At 34.0% G+C, this 16,152-nt stretch overlaps 1 protein-coding gene and 1 long non-coding RNA gene across 4 annotated transcripts; both read right to left on the reverse strand.

Annotated features, from left to right (window-relative positions):
• Nucleotides 1-654: 654 nt before the first annotated feature.
• Nucleotides 655-10,262, reverse strand: LOC135847761 (uncharacterized). 3 transcript variants are annotated; one of them, XM_065367459.1, is made up of 5 exons: nt 10,163-10,262; nt 6,692-6,997; nt 3,395-6,581; nt 2,689-2,994; nt 655-1,591 (listed from the first exon to the last, which is right to left on the reverse strand). In XM_065367459.1, the coding sequence occupies exons 2-3, from the start codon at nt 6,983-6,985 to the stop codon at nt 5,730-5,732; spliced, it is 1,146 nt and encodes a 381-aa protein (XP_065223531.1). In that variant the 5' UTR covers nt 6,986-6,997; nt 10,163-10,262; the 3' UTR covers nt 655-1,591; nt 2,689-2,994; nt 3,395-5,729. The 3 variants fall into 3 exon arrangements, with proteins under 3 accessions (XP_065223531.1, XP_065223530.1, XP_065223529.1); XM_065367458.1 differs by lacking the exons at nt 6,692-6,997; nt 10,163-10,262 and having other exon boundaries at nt 3,384-3,584; XM_065367457.1 differs by lacking the exons at nt 6,692-6,997; nt 10,163-10,262 and having other exon boundaries at nt 3,395-3,583.
• A 337-nt stretch (nt 10,263-10,599) lies between these two features.
• Nucleotides 10,600-13,032, reverse strand: LOC135847933 (uncharacterized). Its single transcript, XR_010559272.1, has 2 exons — nt 12,816-13,032; nt 10,600-12,363 (listed from the first exon to the last, which is right to left on the reverse strand). It is a non-coding gene; the product is annotated as an uncharacterized LOC135847933 (long non-coding RNA).
• Nucleotides 13,033-16,152: the final 3,120 nt, after the last annotated feature.

The raw sequence follows: 16,152 nt of genomic DNA on the forward strand, positions 1-16,152 counted from the left end.
AGTATCATTTTCAAAAACTTTTTTAGCGTAAAATATCTGTTTGAACTTGATGAACGTTATGCGAGGTGATTTTCCTATTTTCGACCCTCGTGGGCAGAAATTGGAAGGGTCTTAATTTTTGGAAAATTTTGGAACCACCATTTTGAACCTACCCCTTTGAACCTCCCTAACAAGCTTTTTAGAGTTTATTAGTATCTGAAAGACCTGCATCCTACCAAATTTTGAGCTCAATAAAATTTACCGCTGGTACTCAAAAATCCAGTGCAATTTCAAAATTTTGGGAACCCCTGGAAAACTAGAAACCTGCGATTTGCGCCAAACGTAACGTTTTGAGGTGTATATTCAATTATATTGATGAAAAAGATCAATTAAGCTTCCTGTATATTCGTAATCTTGAACCATTTTTTTTAGAGCCCTCCACTTTAGGCACCCCTAAAAAAAGGTGTTTAAGCAAATTTTTTCAAATGAATTGAAGAATTTACATTTGAACGACACCAGCAAGTACTCGATGATTTTTCATTTGATTTTTCCTGCAACATTCAAAATTAAGCTTTTTTGGGCCAATTTCTGAGATTTTACTCTTTAAAAAAATGCCAAAATCACGTTTTCACGATTTCAAGAAAAATAACAACAACAACAAATAAGTAAACGAAATTGGAAACAAAAAAAAGTATTTACGTAGGTACAGGTACTTACAATAAATCATAGATAGGTATACCTACATTAAGTCACTACAAAATTAAGGTTTCTTAGGATTCAGTCTCGAAGGTGTTATCGTTTCCGCAGGAGGAGTTAACTTCGTTGGGTACTTTCTTTCACGTTTTGTAACATATGACGCTTTCCTACATCCTCTTTTTCCCGGGATTATATAATGATCATGTTCGAAAGGTATTTTTAAAACTACAAACATGTGATCAATTTTTCTAGCAGGGTCATTGTGAGTAGCATTTATCAAAATATTGAACATATCGATATGTTCCATCGGAAAATACCAATACTTTTCAACGCGTTTGATGGCTGTTTGAAAAAATATCTTAGTTCCATTATCATATTTTGTTTTTAACGCTGCATCAAGCTGGTGGCGCTTCTCGTTGTCAAAATAACACGATAATCGGTAACCTCGTTGAATTATTGCCGAAAAAGTTCTGGAAAAATTCCGCTTGTCATTATTATACCTCAGTTTTCTGACTTCTGGATCTAATTTATTGAAATATTCTGATAGATTCTCTTGCAGGTGACCAGCTACAGATCTCCATTTGTCTTCAACTTTATTCCACTCCTCATTATACCATGTTGCTTGCCACGCATTGTTTGTGAATCCTATGACATAGGGATCAGTTGTCACAAATCGACACCACTTGCTGTAAGCTACATGATCCGTTTTTCTAGGGTCTTCACTTTTACCCCTCATATACCGATGTATCCGGCCTGGTTCGAACTCATCATAGATCCTCCGTATTTCTTGGATACAAAATGGCCATTCTTCTAAAGGCGTGTAATGGTCTACATAGTCAACGCCAGCTATGTTTTTGAAGATTTCGGTCAAATCATGAGTCATAAAATCCGATGCACAGAGAAAATCAGTGTGAGGCTGTATGAAACGGAATCAAAACTGTTAATTGTTCGATTTTCCTAACACAGGGTAAATGCAGGTAGGAGTAGGACGGAGGACATTGACTAAAACCCTTCTTAAATGTAGAGAAATTGATGAAAAATTGAAATTTTGGTAACATTAAAAAATTGAAACATTCGTTTTTCACTATACTTACCTACAAATTTTAAAATATTTGTATAAAAAAAAGATCGAAATTGATCCTTGAAAAAACCCTTTCGCTCAATGAAATAAACTCCTCACAAAATAATCAAAATTCGAAAAAATTCCAAAAATTTACGAATTTTCATTTTCTTATTGTGAGTGTAATTTTCATCAACTTTTTCAAGAAATACGTTTGAAAGAGGTCAAAATAAGACAACGAATATATTTATACTTTTTTTGATGTTTAAAATTGAAGATTGATTTTTTTCGAATTTTGATTTTTTTGTGAGGAGTTCATTTCATTGAGTGAAAGGGTTTTTTCAACTTTTTCAATAGATACGTAAAAATAGGGTTCAAATGAGTCAACTTCACCAATCAAAACTTTTTTTCATGTTTTAAATCAAAAAATCGCATTTTTTCGCAAAGTTTAAATTTTTTTAAATCGACTTTGTTACAAGTTACCATCCCAATTTTTTAATATGTTGTTCAGCATGAACAATTGTCCATAATATATTTTTTCAGAATTTTTGAGAGTCGGAACGATATGAAACCCACGTTTTGAAACTTTTTGAGCTAATTTTTTGTACGAAAAAAAAGGCAACACTGATTTTTATGATATTACCAAAAAGCTTTTCAAAACCCTTAACTATGGAAAAAAGTTACATTTTGGTAGGTATCGCGGTTATCGAGTAATCCACTTCTGAAATGGATGAAATTTTAGGTTCAACTGAAAACTTTGCTGTGATTTGCGCCTTTGGTCATCCCTTCGGAAGTCCTTTCCGCAGGAAAAATTTCAAAAAAATCGCCGAACCCCCCTACCACTTCTTGGTCCAACTGACGTGGAATGACCCGGTTGGAACCTACTCCATATTACCTGCTTTTACCCTACTATTAAAAATATGAGTGTTGTTGGTTGTGCACATAGTACGTACCATGCTTTCTCTCAAATAATGGTTCTCCTCACTCATGTCATCAATTTCATTATGCAAGTTGGCCATATCATTCACCACATCGCAGTACTTTTTTTCGAAATCGCGTCTGCTTTTAAAAATTTTCTTAACATCTTCATAGGGAAGAACAGCAGGCTTCACAGATAGTGTATGTTTATCAATGTAAGCTAGTAACTCCTCAGAGCTGTTTGCCATCGTCTGCTCACTGCTTCCATTTTGCCCACAAGCTAACCAAACGGCGATCAGAATCTGAGCTGTTTGTATTCTTATGTTCATGATTTCACGCATCTGAAACATTGAAAGTGAACATCGGGCAAAGTTTTAAGAGGTGAAGTTTTGTTTTAAAGTCTTTAGAGCGATTTTTAATTTCTGGGAAAAATTATAACGTCGCTGGAGGTTCTAGAATAGTCCAAAACTAGTATAGTTGTGATGTGTGAGAGTTGAATTGAAACAATAAAAATTGACAAGGTTTTTCGTGAATAGTTTAAGTACAGTACATATTTAACTTGAAGAAGTTTTTTTGGAATTTTTTTAATTTTCAAAAATTCGACAAAAACCTCAAAAATTGATCTTTGCTCTTTAGTATCCGAAAATTTGGTTAGGCTATGGTGATTTTCGAACGTGCGGTTTTGTTCTACATATTATAGCTTTAATCAAAAAATTTATTTTCGGCTCACCGAGTACCTACTTGAACGAACTCCTTGAATGAAAAACCAATGGTAGCTTCGAAATTACGATTTACCTAAAACGTAGCAAATTGAAGAATTGAAGAACCTCTTTCGATAGTATTCGTGTAGGTTAGCAAATGGTAAAATGAAAATCACATCGGAAATCACGTCTACGCTTCAGAATGTAATCACTCAAGTATTTGAAAAGTTTAATAAAATTATTTGATACTTAACTCAATTCGACTCGATTTATTGATTTCATCGCATGTACCATAATTAAAATTTCAATTTATTTACTCTGACTTTTCATTTAAGTACAATATTATACAAATAGGAATGTAATATTAGGTAATACTGGTGATACCTCATGCTCAATCCATCTGGTGCCACTTCGGATTTTTCCCCATGCCTTAAATACCACCTGAATTTTCTAACATCGAAATTGAATACATATTTTAAGGAGGTATTGGAGAAAAAAAAACATAAATAGGTACTTAATCAACTTTTTCGCCCGAAATTTACGATCTTATACTTTTTGGAAAGCCGAAAGCTCAAAGAAATAAAAAATCGAGGTACATTGAGGGGGAAATGACGCTATCAACCCTTTTTGAGACATCGAAAGAAGGTTTGAAAAAAAAAATGGAAATTTTGGTCTCAACTTTCGAGGTGAATAGTAAATTTTTGAGAACTTACGTATTTTTTTTTTTACAGATTTCAAATTTTAAGTAGATATCATTTTTGTCTAACAATACTTTACACTGTATGCCCCGGTGCATTTGAACCCCCAAAATTTGTATTTTGAAAAGTACATAGCCTGCCAATAATTATGCAATATTTCCTTTATGTTTCCCAAATTGTGATATGTATTCGCCCAAAAGTAATTTCACAGTTTAAAAGGGCATCAAAATCTGATCAAAATACGTTCATTAAATTTTTCGGAAGTGCCTCTGGAGAGGAGGATCGTTCCTCTCAAAGAGGCCACATTTTTTTTAAAAATCGTGGTTTTTTCGCACCTGTTGCTACACAATCGGTTTTTAGAAAAATGGCTCAGTTTCAATTAAAATGGATGTAATTGTAGGTACCTACTCTATTTTTAATTAAACTCCGTGCATGGTTGGAAACTTGCGTATTGTCTTCTCCATGACTCTAACGGGGGGAAAAAATCCAATAAAAAAATGTTCCTTTATAAATGTAACATCTTTACAATTTCGTTTCGTATAAAATTTTCATTTGAGGTACCCGTTTTCCCTCAATTTTGAAAAATTTATCTCAGAAAATTAAGACTAAGTAATTTAATTTTTTCCCTTTATCATCTATTTTTCTGTTCAACTTCTTCCACAAAAGTTTTAGGAAATTGTCCAATATTTCGAAATTGCAATATAGGTAAGGTGGAGTGGGGGTAATTGCAAAGCACTTTTTGATTAGTGACACTTTGAGAGGGCGCTGTGAGGATGAAGCTGAAATTTGTACCATTTATACTTCAGGGGGTTCTCTATATCAATGGTGAAATTTGGTACAATTTGTTCCACAAATCGTGGAGAAAAATTGCAATTTGAAAATTTGAAAATCGACTTTATCAGTTACCCCATGTTGGAATAAATGCAAAAGTGGGCGATATTTTTTTTATTTTTTCATTTTTTTGCATTTTCATCACACTCACTGTATTATACGTGTCATTTAAAACTCGCTAAAATGAACAAAAAATCAACTATTGATCATTTCTAATGTTTTTTATGTAAAAAACTCGTCACAGAAATACATTTTTCCTCAAATATATTAGTAAAACATTAAAAAGGAGCAATAATTTTAAAATTCAGTAAAACTGTTAATCACTTTTCCAACGTGTAACTAATCATGTGACCCTGGAAGTTTATTTTTTTGTAATTTCGAACCATTTTCTAGTGATTTAGGGCGAAAAAATATTTGTGGTAAATGCAAAAATGAAAAAAAATCCCCCGAGTCGATTTTTTCTGGGGTAATTGCAAAAACACAATTTGCGGCCAAAATAAAAAAAAATTTCAAATTGCGATATCTTACCTTAAACTTCAATCCTTCATGGCCCTAAATCGTGAAAATTCCAGATAAATCGACATTTTCTCATATTTCACATGCATTAAAAAAAAAACCACCTCTCACTTTACTTATGAGTGGTTTCAACATGCTTTGAAAAAAGTGTTTGCTACGGAGCGACAAGTTGAACCCCGCGAGTTGTGACCAGGTGAATATGTCGGTAAAGGTTGTTGCTTCGAAACCCCCTAGTTGGCACAACCAGAAAATTGATATTTTTTTTGCATGAGGTCACACTTTTGCAATTACCCCACTCTACCTTACCTATTACATTAGGTATCTACAAAATTAAGGTTTCTTGAGATTTAGCCTCGAAGGTGTTATCGTTTCTACAGGAGGAGTTAACTTTGTTGAGTACTTTCTTTCGCGTTTTGTAACATATGACGCTTTCCCACATCCTCTTTTTCCCGGGATTATAAAGTGATCATGATACTCGACAGGTATTTTCAAAGCTGCAAACATGTGATCAATTTTTCTAGCAGGGTCACTGTGAGTAGCATTTATCAAAATATTGAACATATCGATATGTTCCATCGGGAAATACCAATCCTGTTCGATGCGTTGAATGGCTGTTTGAAAAAAGAGCCGTGTTCTATTTGAATATTTTGACTTCAACTCCGCATCAAGCTGGTGGCGTTTCTCGTCCTCGAAATAACACGATAATCGGTAACCTCGTTGAATTATTGCCGAAAAAGTTAATGAAAAATTCCGCTTGTCATTATTATATCTCAGTTTTCTGAGATCCGGATCTAGATTATTGAAATATTCCGATAGATTTCCGTGCAGGTGACCAGCTACAGACCTCCACGTGTCTTTAACTTCATTCCATTTATCATATTCTGTTGCTCGTATTGCATTGTTTGTGAATCCTAGATCATAGCGATCAGTTGTTACAAATTCACACCACTTGCTGTAAGCAACATTATCCGTTTTTCTAGGGTCTTCACCTTCACCCCTCATACTTCGATACATCCGGCCTTTTTCGAATTCATCATAGATCCTCCGTATTTCTTGAATACGAAATGGCCATTCTTTTAAAGGCATGTAATGGTCCACATAATCAACACCAGCTACGTTTTTGGCGATATCCGTCAAATCATGCTTCATAAAATCCAATGCACAGAGAAAATCTGAATGAGGCTGTATAAAACAAAATCAAAACGGTTAATTATTGTTTGATTAAACAGCATATTACCTGCTTTTACCTTACTATTAAAAATTTATGAGTGTTTGTGGTCGTGTGCACATACCGTGACTTCTCTTAAATAATGGTTCTCTTCGCTCATGTCATCAATTTCGTTATGCAAGTTGGCCATATCATTCACCGCATCGCAGTACTTTTTCTCGAAATCGCGTCTGCTTTTAAAAATTTTCTTAAAATCTTCATAGGGGGGAACAGCACGCACCACAGATAAATTATGTAAATCAATGTAAGCTAGTAACTCCTCGGAGCTTTTTGCCATCGTCTGCTCACTGCTTCCATTTTGCCCACAAGCTAACCAAACGGCGAACAAAATGTGAAATGTTTGTATTTTTATGTTCATGATTTCACGCGTCTGAAACATTGAATATATGTAGTTGTATCCAGTCCATTATTTAGTATGTTCTCGTAGAATATCACCAGGAGAATTTATTTGTTGTAAAGGGTATTCCCAGGTAAAGTAGGTGAAATGGCCCTGTTCCCAGATTTGGAAAATCATGATAGATTATTGTTGGGTACCTCCAATAACAATTTTCGAGCGGAATTTCCGCCCCCCCCCAAACTCACCACCCTTGGACTGTATAGTCAAAAAACGCGTTTTTTTGGGAGATAAATGCTGTATCCATGAATAGTTAGGATAAAATTCTGGTACCACGCGGAATGTGTAGGGGTAGCCTGGGCCTTTCAACACGATGTTTTTCAAAAAATTTTATCACAGTGGTGGGGGTAAAATTGACAAAAGAAAACTTTGAAACGCCACAGCTCCGGGCTGAAGGGTGCTACACAAAAACTGTTTTCACCAAAATGTGTATTTTTACAACTACTTTATTCCTACCAATCCATGAAATTGACATTTTGTCTGCAAAAGACCCATATTTGCAAAAAACCCTGAAAAATAAGCGTTTTTTTGCAAAATTATGCGAAATATACATATGGGAAACGTATATAATGGAATTAAAATATTGAGCGTGAAATATTTTACCCTAGAAAACGTGTTCAAAAGATTGTCAAAACGCTCATCTGCTAAAGTTGACAACATTTTTCAAACCTTACAAAGGTAGATCGAAAGATCATGCAAAAATTTATCACCTTTCAAAATTTCAAGTGCTAAAGTGCGTTTTTCGATTTTTGGTGAATTTTTGAAAATCCCATTTAGGCCAAAAATGAGGGAAAAAATCAAAATTTTGCCAAATTGACCAAGAAAACTGCAATTTGGGATATACCCTATTTTCGACATGCCAAATCGCTTGGAAACGGTTTCAACCTGTTTTGAGCAGTTCTGGAGGCTCCAGCGGATTTTTGAAACTCGAAATTCCCTCAAAATTCCATCAAATTGGAGTTGTAAAGCTGAAATGTATTCTAAAAACTAATTTCAATACCCTACGAAGTACTGAAGGTAAATTTCAAGTCGTTTTGGAGCCTTCAGCGGCTTTTTGAAAAATTTCTGAAGCCTCCAAAAGATTTTTGAAAGTTTAAATTTTTACAAAATTTCATCAAAATGGAGATGGAAAGCTGAAATTTACTTTACACTCCAATTTTAACACCCTTTGAAGACGACTGCGGGTGGGTTTAAGTCATTTTAGAGCCTCCAGCGACTTTTTTGAAAATTACTGGAGCCTCCAGTAGATTTTTGAAACTTGAAATTCCCGCAACATTAATTTATCAGATGGAGTTGGCAAGCTGAAATTTACTTCGCAGACTTCATAGTGGTTTCAAATAGTTTTGAAGCTTCCAGCTACTTTTAGGAAATTTCAATTTTCCAAAACAAAAAAAACGCCATACAACCTTTCAAAAATTCGCGGGAGGCTCCAAAACGACTTGAAATCCACCAGCAGTCAACTTCGTAGCGTATTGAAATTAGTTTGCAGAATGAATTTCGATTTTCCATCTCAGTTTGATGAAATTTTTGGGAAATTTCAAATTTCAAAAATCTATTGGAGGCTCCAGTGATTTTCAAAAAGCCGCTGGATGCTCCAAAACGACTTGAAATTCACCTGCAGTACTTCGTAGGGTATTGAAATTAGTTTTTAGAATACATTTCAGCTTTACAACTCCAATTTGATGGAATTTTGAGAGAATTTCGAGTTTCAAAAATCTGCTGGAGGCTCCAGATCTGCTCAAAACGAGTTGAAACCGTTTCCAAGCGATTTGGCATGTCGAAAATAGGTATATCCCAAATTTCAGCTTTCTTGGTCAATTTGGCAAAATTTTGGTTTTTTCCCTCATTTTTGGCCTAAATTGGATTTTCAAAAATTCACTAAAAATCGAAAAACGCACTTTAGGACTTGAAATTTTGACAGGTGATAAATTTTTGCATGATCTTTCGATCTACCTATGTAAGGTTAGAAAATGTTAGTGCAAGTCCTATGTTGAAACGCAAAATATGCGATTTCGGCTGACCTGTAAATCAAAATGGCCGCCATTTTGTAAGTAAGGCCAACTTATTTTGGGGCAAGTTTGCTTTAAAATGTTCCTTAGGATGTCCCCTTTAAGAAAAAAGTTGTCCCGGAGGGTCAATGTTGGACAAAAATTGTTTTCCTCTCATTGTCAAGCCAAATTTGGATTAAGTTGGTCAATTTTTTTAAGGTTTGTAAATTACATTAAAAAATAAGTTCATCATTCGGTTATTTTTGGAATCACTTTTTTTCATTCACTTTCATGAGATGTTGACCTGATTTTTCCATAATCGCGTAAATTACCCCTTGATTTTGGCACAACAATCTGATTTTAATCCAATCCATTTTAGATGACCTTTTAGTATGTACAATTTTGTTTTTTTTTTTCAAAGTTTTTGAATGTTGGTTAGAGTTGTTGAACTTGTGTGTATGGTACCCATTGGATTTGAAAAAGATTTTTTTTTAATTTTTGAAAATTGAAATTGAAATCAATTTTTTTTTTTTTTAATATATTGCTTAAACAGTCACAAAAAATGTGTTTTTCTGCAATTACTGATTTTGAGTTAGATTTCAGAACAATTTTTAGGCAATCTGCCCATTCTTGATCACTTTGTATTTCACCATAGCATTGTGGAAACGTGTTTTTGAAAAAAGGATTTGAAAAAAGGACTGTGAGAATTGTAACTGAATCTCTCTGACCTCAATTTGAATTTTTTTGGTATTTTTTTATTCACAGAGCTCGTGATTACAATCCTAGCTAACTTCAGTAGATGAGCGTTTTGACAATATTTTGAACACGTTTTCTAGGGTAAAATTTCACGCTCAACATTTCAATTCCATACATTCCCCATATATTTCGCATAATTTTGCAAAAAAACGCATTTTTTGGCTTCACTGACCAAGGGGAGGGGGGTTGGGAGGCGGAAATTCCGCTCGAAAATTGTTATTGGAGGTACCCAACAATAATCTATCATGATTTTCCAAATCTGGGAACAGGTCCATTTCACCTATCTTACCTGGGAATACCCTTTCGAACAATAAACTCTTTCAGGTAGGTACCTACTTATGTAAATAAAAAAACCAACCGTAGCTTCGAAATTACGATTCACATAAAACATACTTACCAATTTACGAGTAGAATGATTTCTTACGATGGTAGATAATTCGTACGTTACCAAAGGGTATAAAAATGAAAATCACATCGAAAATTACATCTACGCTTTAGAATGTAATTACGTAATCGGAAAATTAAATGAAATTAAGTATATCAAGTACTCATTTGATACCGAATTTAATTCTACTAGATTTCATTTCATTACATGTACCATAATGAAAATTATTCCAATTTATTTTCTCTGACTTGTTCATATTATATATATATTTTTTTACTTGTACCCGGTTATATGTACTAAATCATAAGTATGTATGTACTACCACCACTCCCAGGACACACTGTAGGCATAGTGCGAATGGCTATCGCGGTTTTATAGTTTTTTATTTAATTTTGTGGAGTGTAGAAATTTAATGAAATCATCTGTATGAGTAGGGTCATAAGAAAGGAAACCCTGAAGAAACAGTTTAATTGGTAAAAAAATAATAACAACAACAAATAAACGAAAATGGAAACTAAAAAAAATATTTTTACGTATTTACAATAAATCATAGATAGGTACACCTACATTAAGTATCTACAACATCGGAAAATACCAATACTTTTCAACACGTTTGATGGATGTTTGAAAAAATATGTTTGTTCCATTATCATCCCCGTATTTCTTGGATACAAAATGGCCATTCTTTTAAAGGCAAGTAATGGTCTACATATAGTCAACACCAGCTACGTTTTTGAAGATTTCCGTCAAATCATGCGTCATAAAATCCAATGCACAGACCACAGAGAAAATCAGAGTGAGGCTGTATAAAACGGAACCAAAACCAGTGATTGTTTGATTTACCTAACACAGACATTGACTAAAACCCTTCTTAAATGTAGAGAAATTGATGAAAAATTAAAATTTTGGTAATATTAAAAACTGAAACATTTGCTTTTCACTATACTTACCTATAAATTTTAAAAATATTTGTTGAAAAAAAAGTTCGAAATTGACCGTTGAAAAAACCCTTTCGCTCAATGAAATAAACTCTTCACAAAATAATCAAAATTCGAAAAGATTCCAAAAATTTACGAATTTTTATTTTTTTATTGTGAGTGTAATTTTCATCAACTTTTTCATGAAATACGTTTGAAAGAGGTCAAAATAAGACAACTGAATAAATTTAAACTTCTTTTTATGTTTGAAATTGAAGATTGATTTTTTTCGAATTTTCATTTTTTTGTGAGGAGTTCATTCCATTGAGTGAAAGGGTTATTTCAACTTTTTCAATAGATACGTAAAAATAGGGGCCAAATGGGTCAACTTCACCAATCAAAATTTTTTTTTGTGTTTTAAATCAAAAAATCGCATTTCTTCGCAAACTTTGAATTTTTTTAAATCGACTTTGCAACATGGTACCATCTCAACTTTTTAATATGTTATTCAGCATAAAAAGTTGTCTATAATATATTTTTTTCAGAATTTTTGAGAGTCGGAACGATATGAAAACTACGTTTTGAAACTTTTTGAGCTAATTTTTTGTACGAAAAAAAGTGGCAACACTGATTTTCATGATATCACCAAAAAGCCTTTCAAAACCCCTAACAATGCGGAAAAGTTTTATTTTGGTAGGTATCGCGGTTATCGAGTAATCCACTGCTGAAATGGATGAAATTTTAGGTTCTCTGAAAACTTTGACACCCCCTGGCTGCCTTTAAAAATGGGCTAGAGGGCTGCGATTTGCGCCTTCGGTCATCCTTTTGGAAGGTCTTTTCACAGGAAACATTTCAAAAAAATCGCTAAACCCCCCTACCACTTCTTGGTTCAAATTGACGTGGAATGGCCCGGTAGAAACCTACTCCGTATTACCTGCTTTTACTCTACTATTAAACGTATGAGTGTTTGTGGTTGTGCACATACCATGCCTTCTCTTAAATAATGGTTCTCCTCACTCATGTCATTAATTTCGTTATGCAAGTTGGCCATATCATTCAATACATGTCAGTAGGGTACCTTCTATCGAATTCACGTCTGTTTCTGAAAATTTTCATAACATCTTCATAGGAGATAACATCTTGCTTCACAGATATTGTATGTAAATCTGGGTTAGCTGGTAAGTCTTCAGAGCTTTTTGCCATCGTCTGCTCACTGCTTCCATTTTGCCCACAAGCTAACCAGAGGACGATCAAAATCTGAACTGTTTGTATTCTTATGTTCATGATTTCACACATCTGAAACATTGAAAGTATAGGTACTCAACAAGCGCCTGCCAAAGTTTAGGAAATGAAGTTTTGTTTTAAAGTCTTTCAGAGGGATTTTTAATTTATGGGAAAAATTATAACGTCGCTGGAGGTTCCAGAATAGTCCAAAACTAGTAATTGTCAATATGCGGAAGTTGAATTGAAATAATTATTAATATTACTGGTTCACATAATCGCTCAAAAAAATTGATAGGTATTTTGTGAATAATTTGAATATCCGCCTTTAAAGCAGTTTTTTTTTGGAATTTTTTTAGTTTTCAAAAATTCGTCAGAACCTCAAAAAAATGAACTTCGCTCTTTAGTACCTGAAAATTTGGTTATGGTGGTTTTGGAACGTGCACTTCTGTTCTATATAGCTTTATTCAAAAAATTTATTGATTGGTAGGTAATTTATTCAATAGTTCGGCATACCTAGTACCTACTTGAACGAATTCCTTGAATAAAAAATCAACCGTAGCTTCGAAATTACTAAGTATTTACATAAAACACAACAAATTGACGAATTGAAACTTTTTTCGATGGTATTCGTAGGTTAGCAAATGGTAAAATGAAAATCACATCTACGCTTCAGAATGTAATTACTTATTTGAAAAATTTAATGAACCAATTTGATACCGAACTTAATTCGACTCGATTTGATTTCTTTGCATGTACCATAATGAAAATTTTAATTTATTTGCTTACAAAATTATCCAAGTAGGTATGTACGTAATATTAATACTGCGGTGATATCTCATGCTCGATTCATTTGATACCTCTTCGGATTTTTTTCCTATGCCTTAATACCTTCTGAATCTTCTATGACACGTAATTGAATAAGTATTTTAAAGAGATATGCGTATACCTGTGGGGGGGGGATCATAAACAATCTGCTTTTCGTCCAAAATTGACGATTTTATTTTTTTGAAAAGCCAAAAGTTCAGAGATTTCATAAATCGACGTACGTTGTGGGAAAACTACGCTATCGACCCTTTTTGGAGATACGAAAAAGGATTTGGAAAAAATGGAAATTTTGGTCTCAACTTTCGAGGTGAATACTTACCTAGTAAATTTTCGTAAACTTACTTCTTTTTTATTTTTATTTATTTTTTAAAGATTTCAAATCTCAAATATCACCCCTGTCTAACAATACCTCACACTTTATGCCCCGGAGCATTTAAAGCCCCAAAATTTGGATTTTGAAAAATACATAGCGTGCCAATAATTATGCAATATTTCCCAAAATTTTCATTTGAGGCACCCATTTTCTTTCAATTTCGAAATTTACCATTTTCCCCCCAAATATTATCTTATTTTCAGTTCAACTTCTCTCATAAACATTTTAATAGGAGCTTTTCCAATATTTTGGAATTTCAATTATAATTACATATAAATTAATAGTCCGGCATATGACAATAGGACTAATTGCACCCCCCCCCCACCGCCGATCCTCCGGGACAACTTTTTTCTTAAAGGGGACATCCTAAGGAACATTTTAAAGCAAAGTTGCCAAAAAAAAAAGTTGGCCTTACTTACAAAATGGCGGCCATTTTGATTGACAGGTCAGCCGAAATCGCAGATTTTGCGTTTTAACATAAGACTTGCACGAACTTTTTCAAAATTTACATAGGTAGATCGAAAGATCATGCAAAAATTTACCACCTGTTAAAATTTCAAGGGCCGAAGTGCGTTTTTCGATTTTTGGTGAATTTTTGAAAATCGAATTTAGGTCAAAAGTGAAGGAAAAAATCAAAATTTTACCAAATTGACCAAGAAAGCTGAAATTTGGGATATACCCTATTTTCGACATGCCAAATCGATTGGAAACGGTTTCAACCCGTTTTGAGCAGTTCTGGAGCCTCCAGCAGATTTTTGAAACGCGAAATTCCCGCAAAATTCCATCAAATTGGAGTTGTAAAGCTAAAATTTATTCTAAAAACTAATTTCAATACGCTGCGAAGTACTACAGGTGAATTTCAAGTCGTTTTGGTGCCTCCAACGCCTTATCGAAAATTCCTGAAGCCTCCAGCAGATTTTTAAAACTTTAATTTTTCACAAAATTTCGTCAAATGGAGATGGAAAGCTGAAATTTACTCTACACTCCAATTTTAACACCCTCTGAAGACGACTTCAGGTGGGTTCAAGTAATTTTAGGGCCTCCAGCGACTTTTTTTGAAAATTACTGGAGCCTCCAGCAGATTTTTGGAACTTGAAATTTCCCCAACATTAATTTATCAAATGGAGTTGGCAAGCTGAAGTTTACTTCGCAGACTACATGGTGGTTTCAAATGGTTTTGAATTTCAATTTTCCAAAAAAACGTCATACAACCTTTCAAAAAGTTGCTGGATGCTCCAAAACGACTTGAAATTCACCAACAGTCAACTTCGTAGCGTATTGAAATTAGTTTGCAGAATGAATTTCGACTCTCCATCTTGGTTTGATAACATTTTGGGGAAATTTCAAGTTTCAAAAATCTACTGGAGGCTCCAGTAATTTTCAAAGAAGTCGTTGGAGGCTCTAAAATGACTTTAAATCCACCAGAAGTCGTTTTGAGAGGGTGTTAAAATTGAAGTGTAGAGTAAATTTCAGCTTTCCATCTCTATTTGATGAAATTTTGTGAAAATTTAAAAGTTTCAAAAATCTGCTGGAAGTTTCAGGAATTGTCAAAAAGTCGCTAGAGGCTCTAAAACGACTTGAAATTCACCTGCAGTACTTCGTAGCGTATTGAAATTAGTTTTTAGAATAAATTTTAGCTTTACAACTCCAATTTGATGGAATTTTGCGGGAATTTCGAGTTTCAAAAATCTGCTGGAGCCTCCAGAACTGCTCAAAACGGGTTGAAACCGTTTCCAATCGATTTGGCATGTCGAAAATAGGGTATATTTCAAATTTCAGCTTTCTTGGTCAATTTGATGAAATTTATATTTTTTCCCTCATTTTTGGCCTAAATTCGATTTTCAAAAATTCACCAAAAATCGAAAAACGCACTTCGGCCCTTGAAATTTTAACAGGTGGTAAATTTTTGCATGATCTTTCGATCTACCTATGTAAATTTTGAAAAAGTTCGTGCAAGTCCTATGTTAAAACGCAAAATCTGCGATTTCGGCTGACCTGTTTATCAAAATGGCCGCCATTTTGTAAGTAAGGCCAACTTTTTTTTTGGCAACTTTGCTTTAAAATGTTCCTTAGGATGTCCCCTTTACGAAAAAAGTTGTCCCGGAGGATCGGCGGGGGGGGGGTTGCAATTACTCCTATTGTCATATGCCGGACTATAAGTATTTTGAAATAAAATCATCTCTAGACGTTGTTGAGATATCCTGGAAATTCATTTCTTTCGTTACAAAAAATTGAAATAACACGATGAGTGAATTTCGAACAAACATTATAATCTTTTTTTTTTAGGGTTAGAATCTAGTCTATCTTGGGTATTTTAGTTTTCACAGGAGCAGTAAACTTCGTTGAGTACTTTCTTCCGCGTTTTGAAACGTATGAGGTTCTTCCACGCCCTTTTCTTCCCAGGATTATAAAATGATCATGATGTGCGAAAGGTATTTTCACAGCTGCAAACATATGATCAATTTTTCTAACATGGTCATCTTGTGTTGCATTTATCAGAATGTTGAACATATCGATATGTTCCATCGGAAAATACCAATACTTTTCAACACGTTTAATGGCTGTTCTTTCAACTCGGCATTAAGCTTGTGGCGCAGCGTGCGCTCAAAATAACATGATAATCGGTAGCTGCGCTGAATTACTGCCGCAATAAAAGTTGCCGA

This window comes from Planococcus citri, chromosome 5 (assembly GCF_950023065.1).
Source record: "Planococcus citri chromosome 5, ihPlaCitr1.1, whole genome shotgun sequence".
Classification (NCBI taxonomy): domain Eukaryota; kingdom Metazoa; phylum Arthropoda; class Insecta; order Hemiptera; family Pseudococcidae; genus Planococcus; species Planococcus citri.

What these genes read in the sequence shown, in the direction of transcription:
- LOC135847761 (XM_065367458.1), bottom strand. Translation starts at nt 2,994, where the DNA reads ATGCGTGAAATCATGAACATAAGAATACAAACAGCTCAGATTCTGATC. An exon ending in ATTATTTGAGAGAAAGCATG is followed by an intron (nt 1,592 to 2,688) that starts GTACGTACTATG and finishes CGTTTCATACAG; the next exon opens with CCTCACACTGATTTTCTCTG.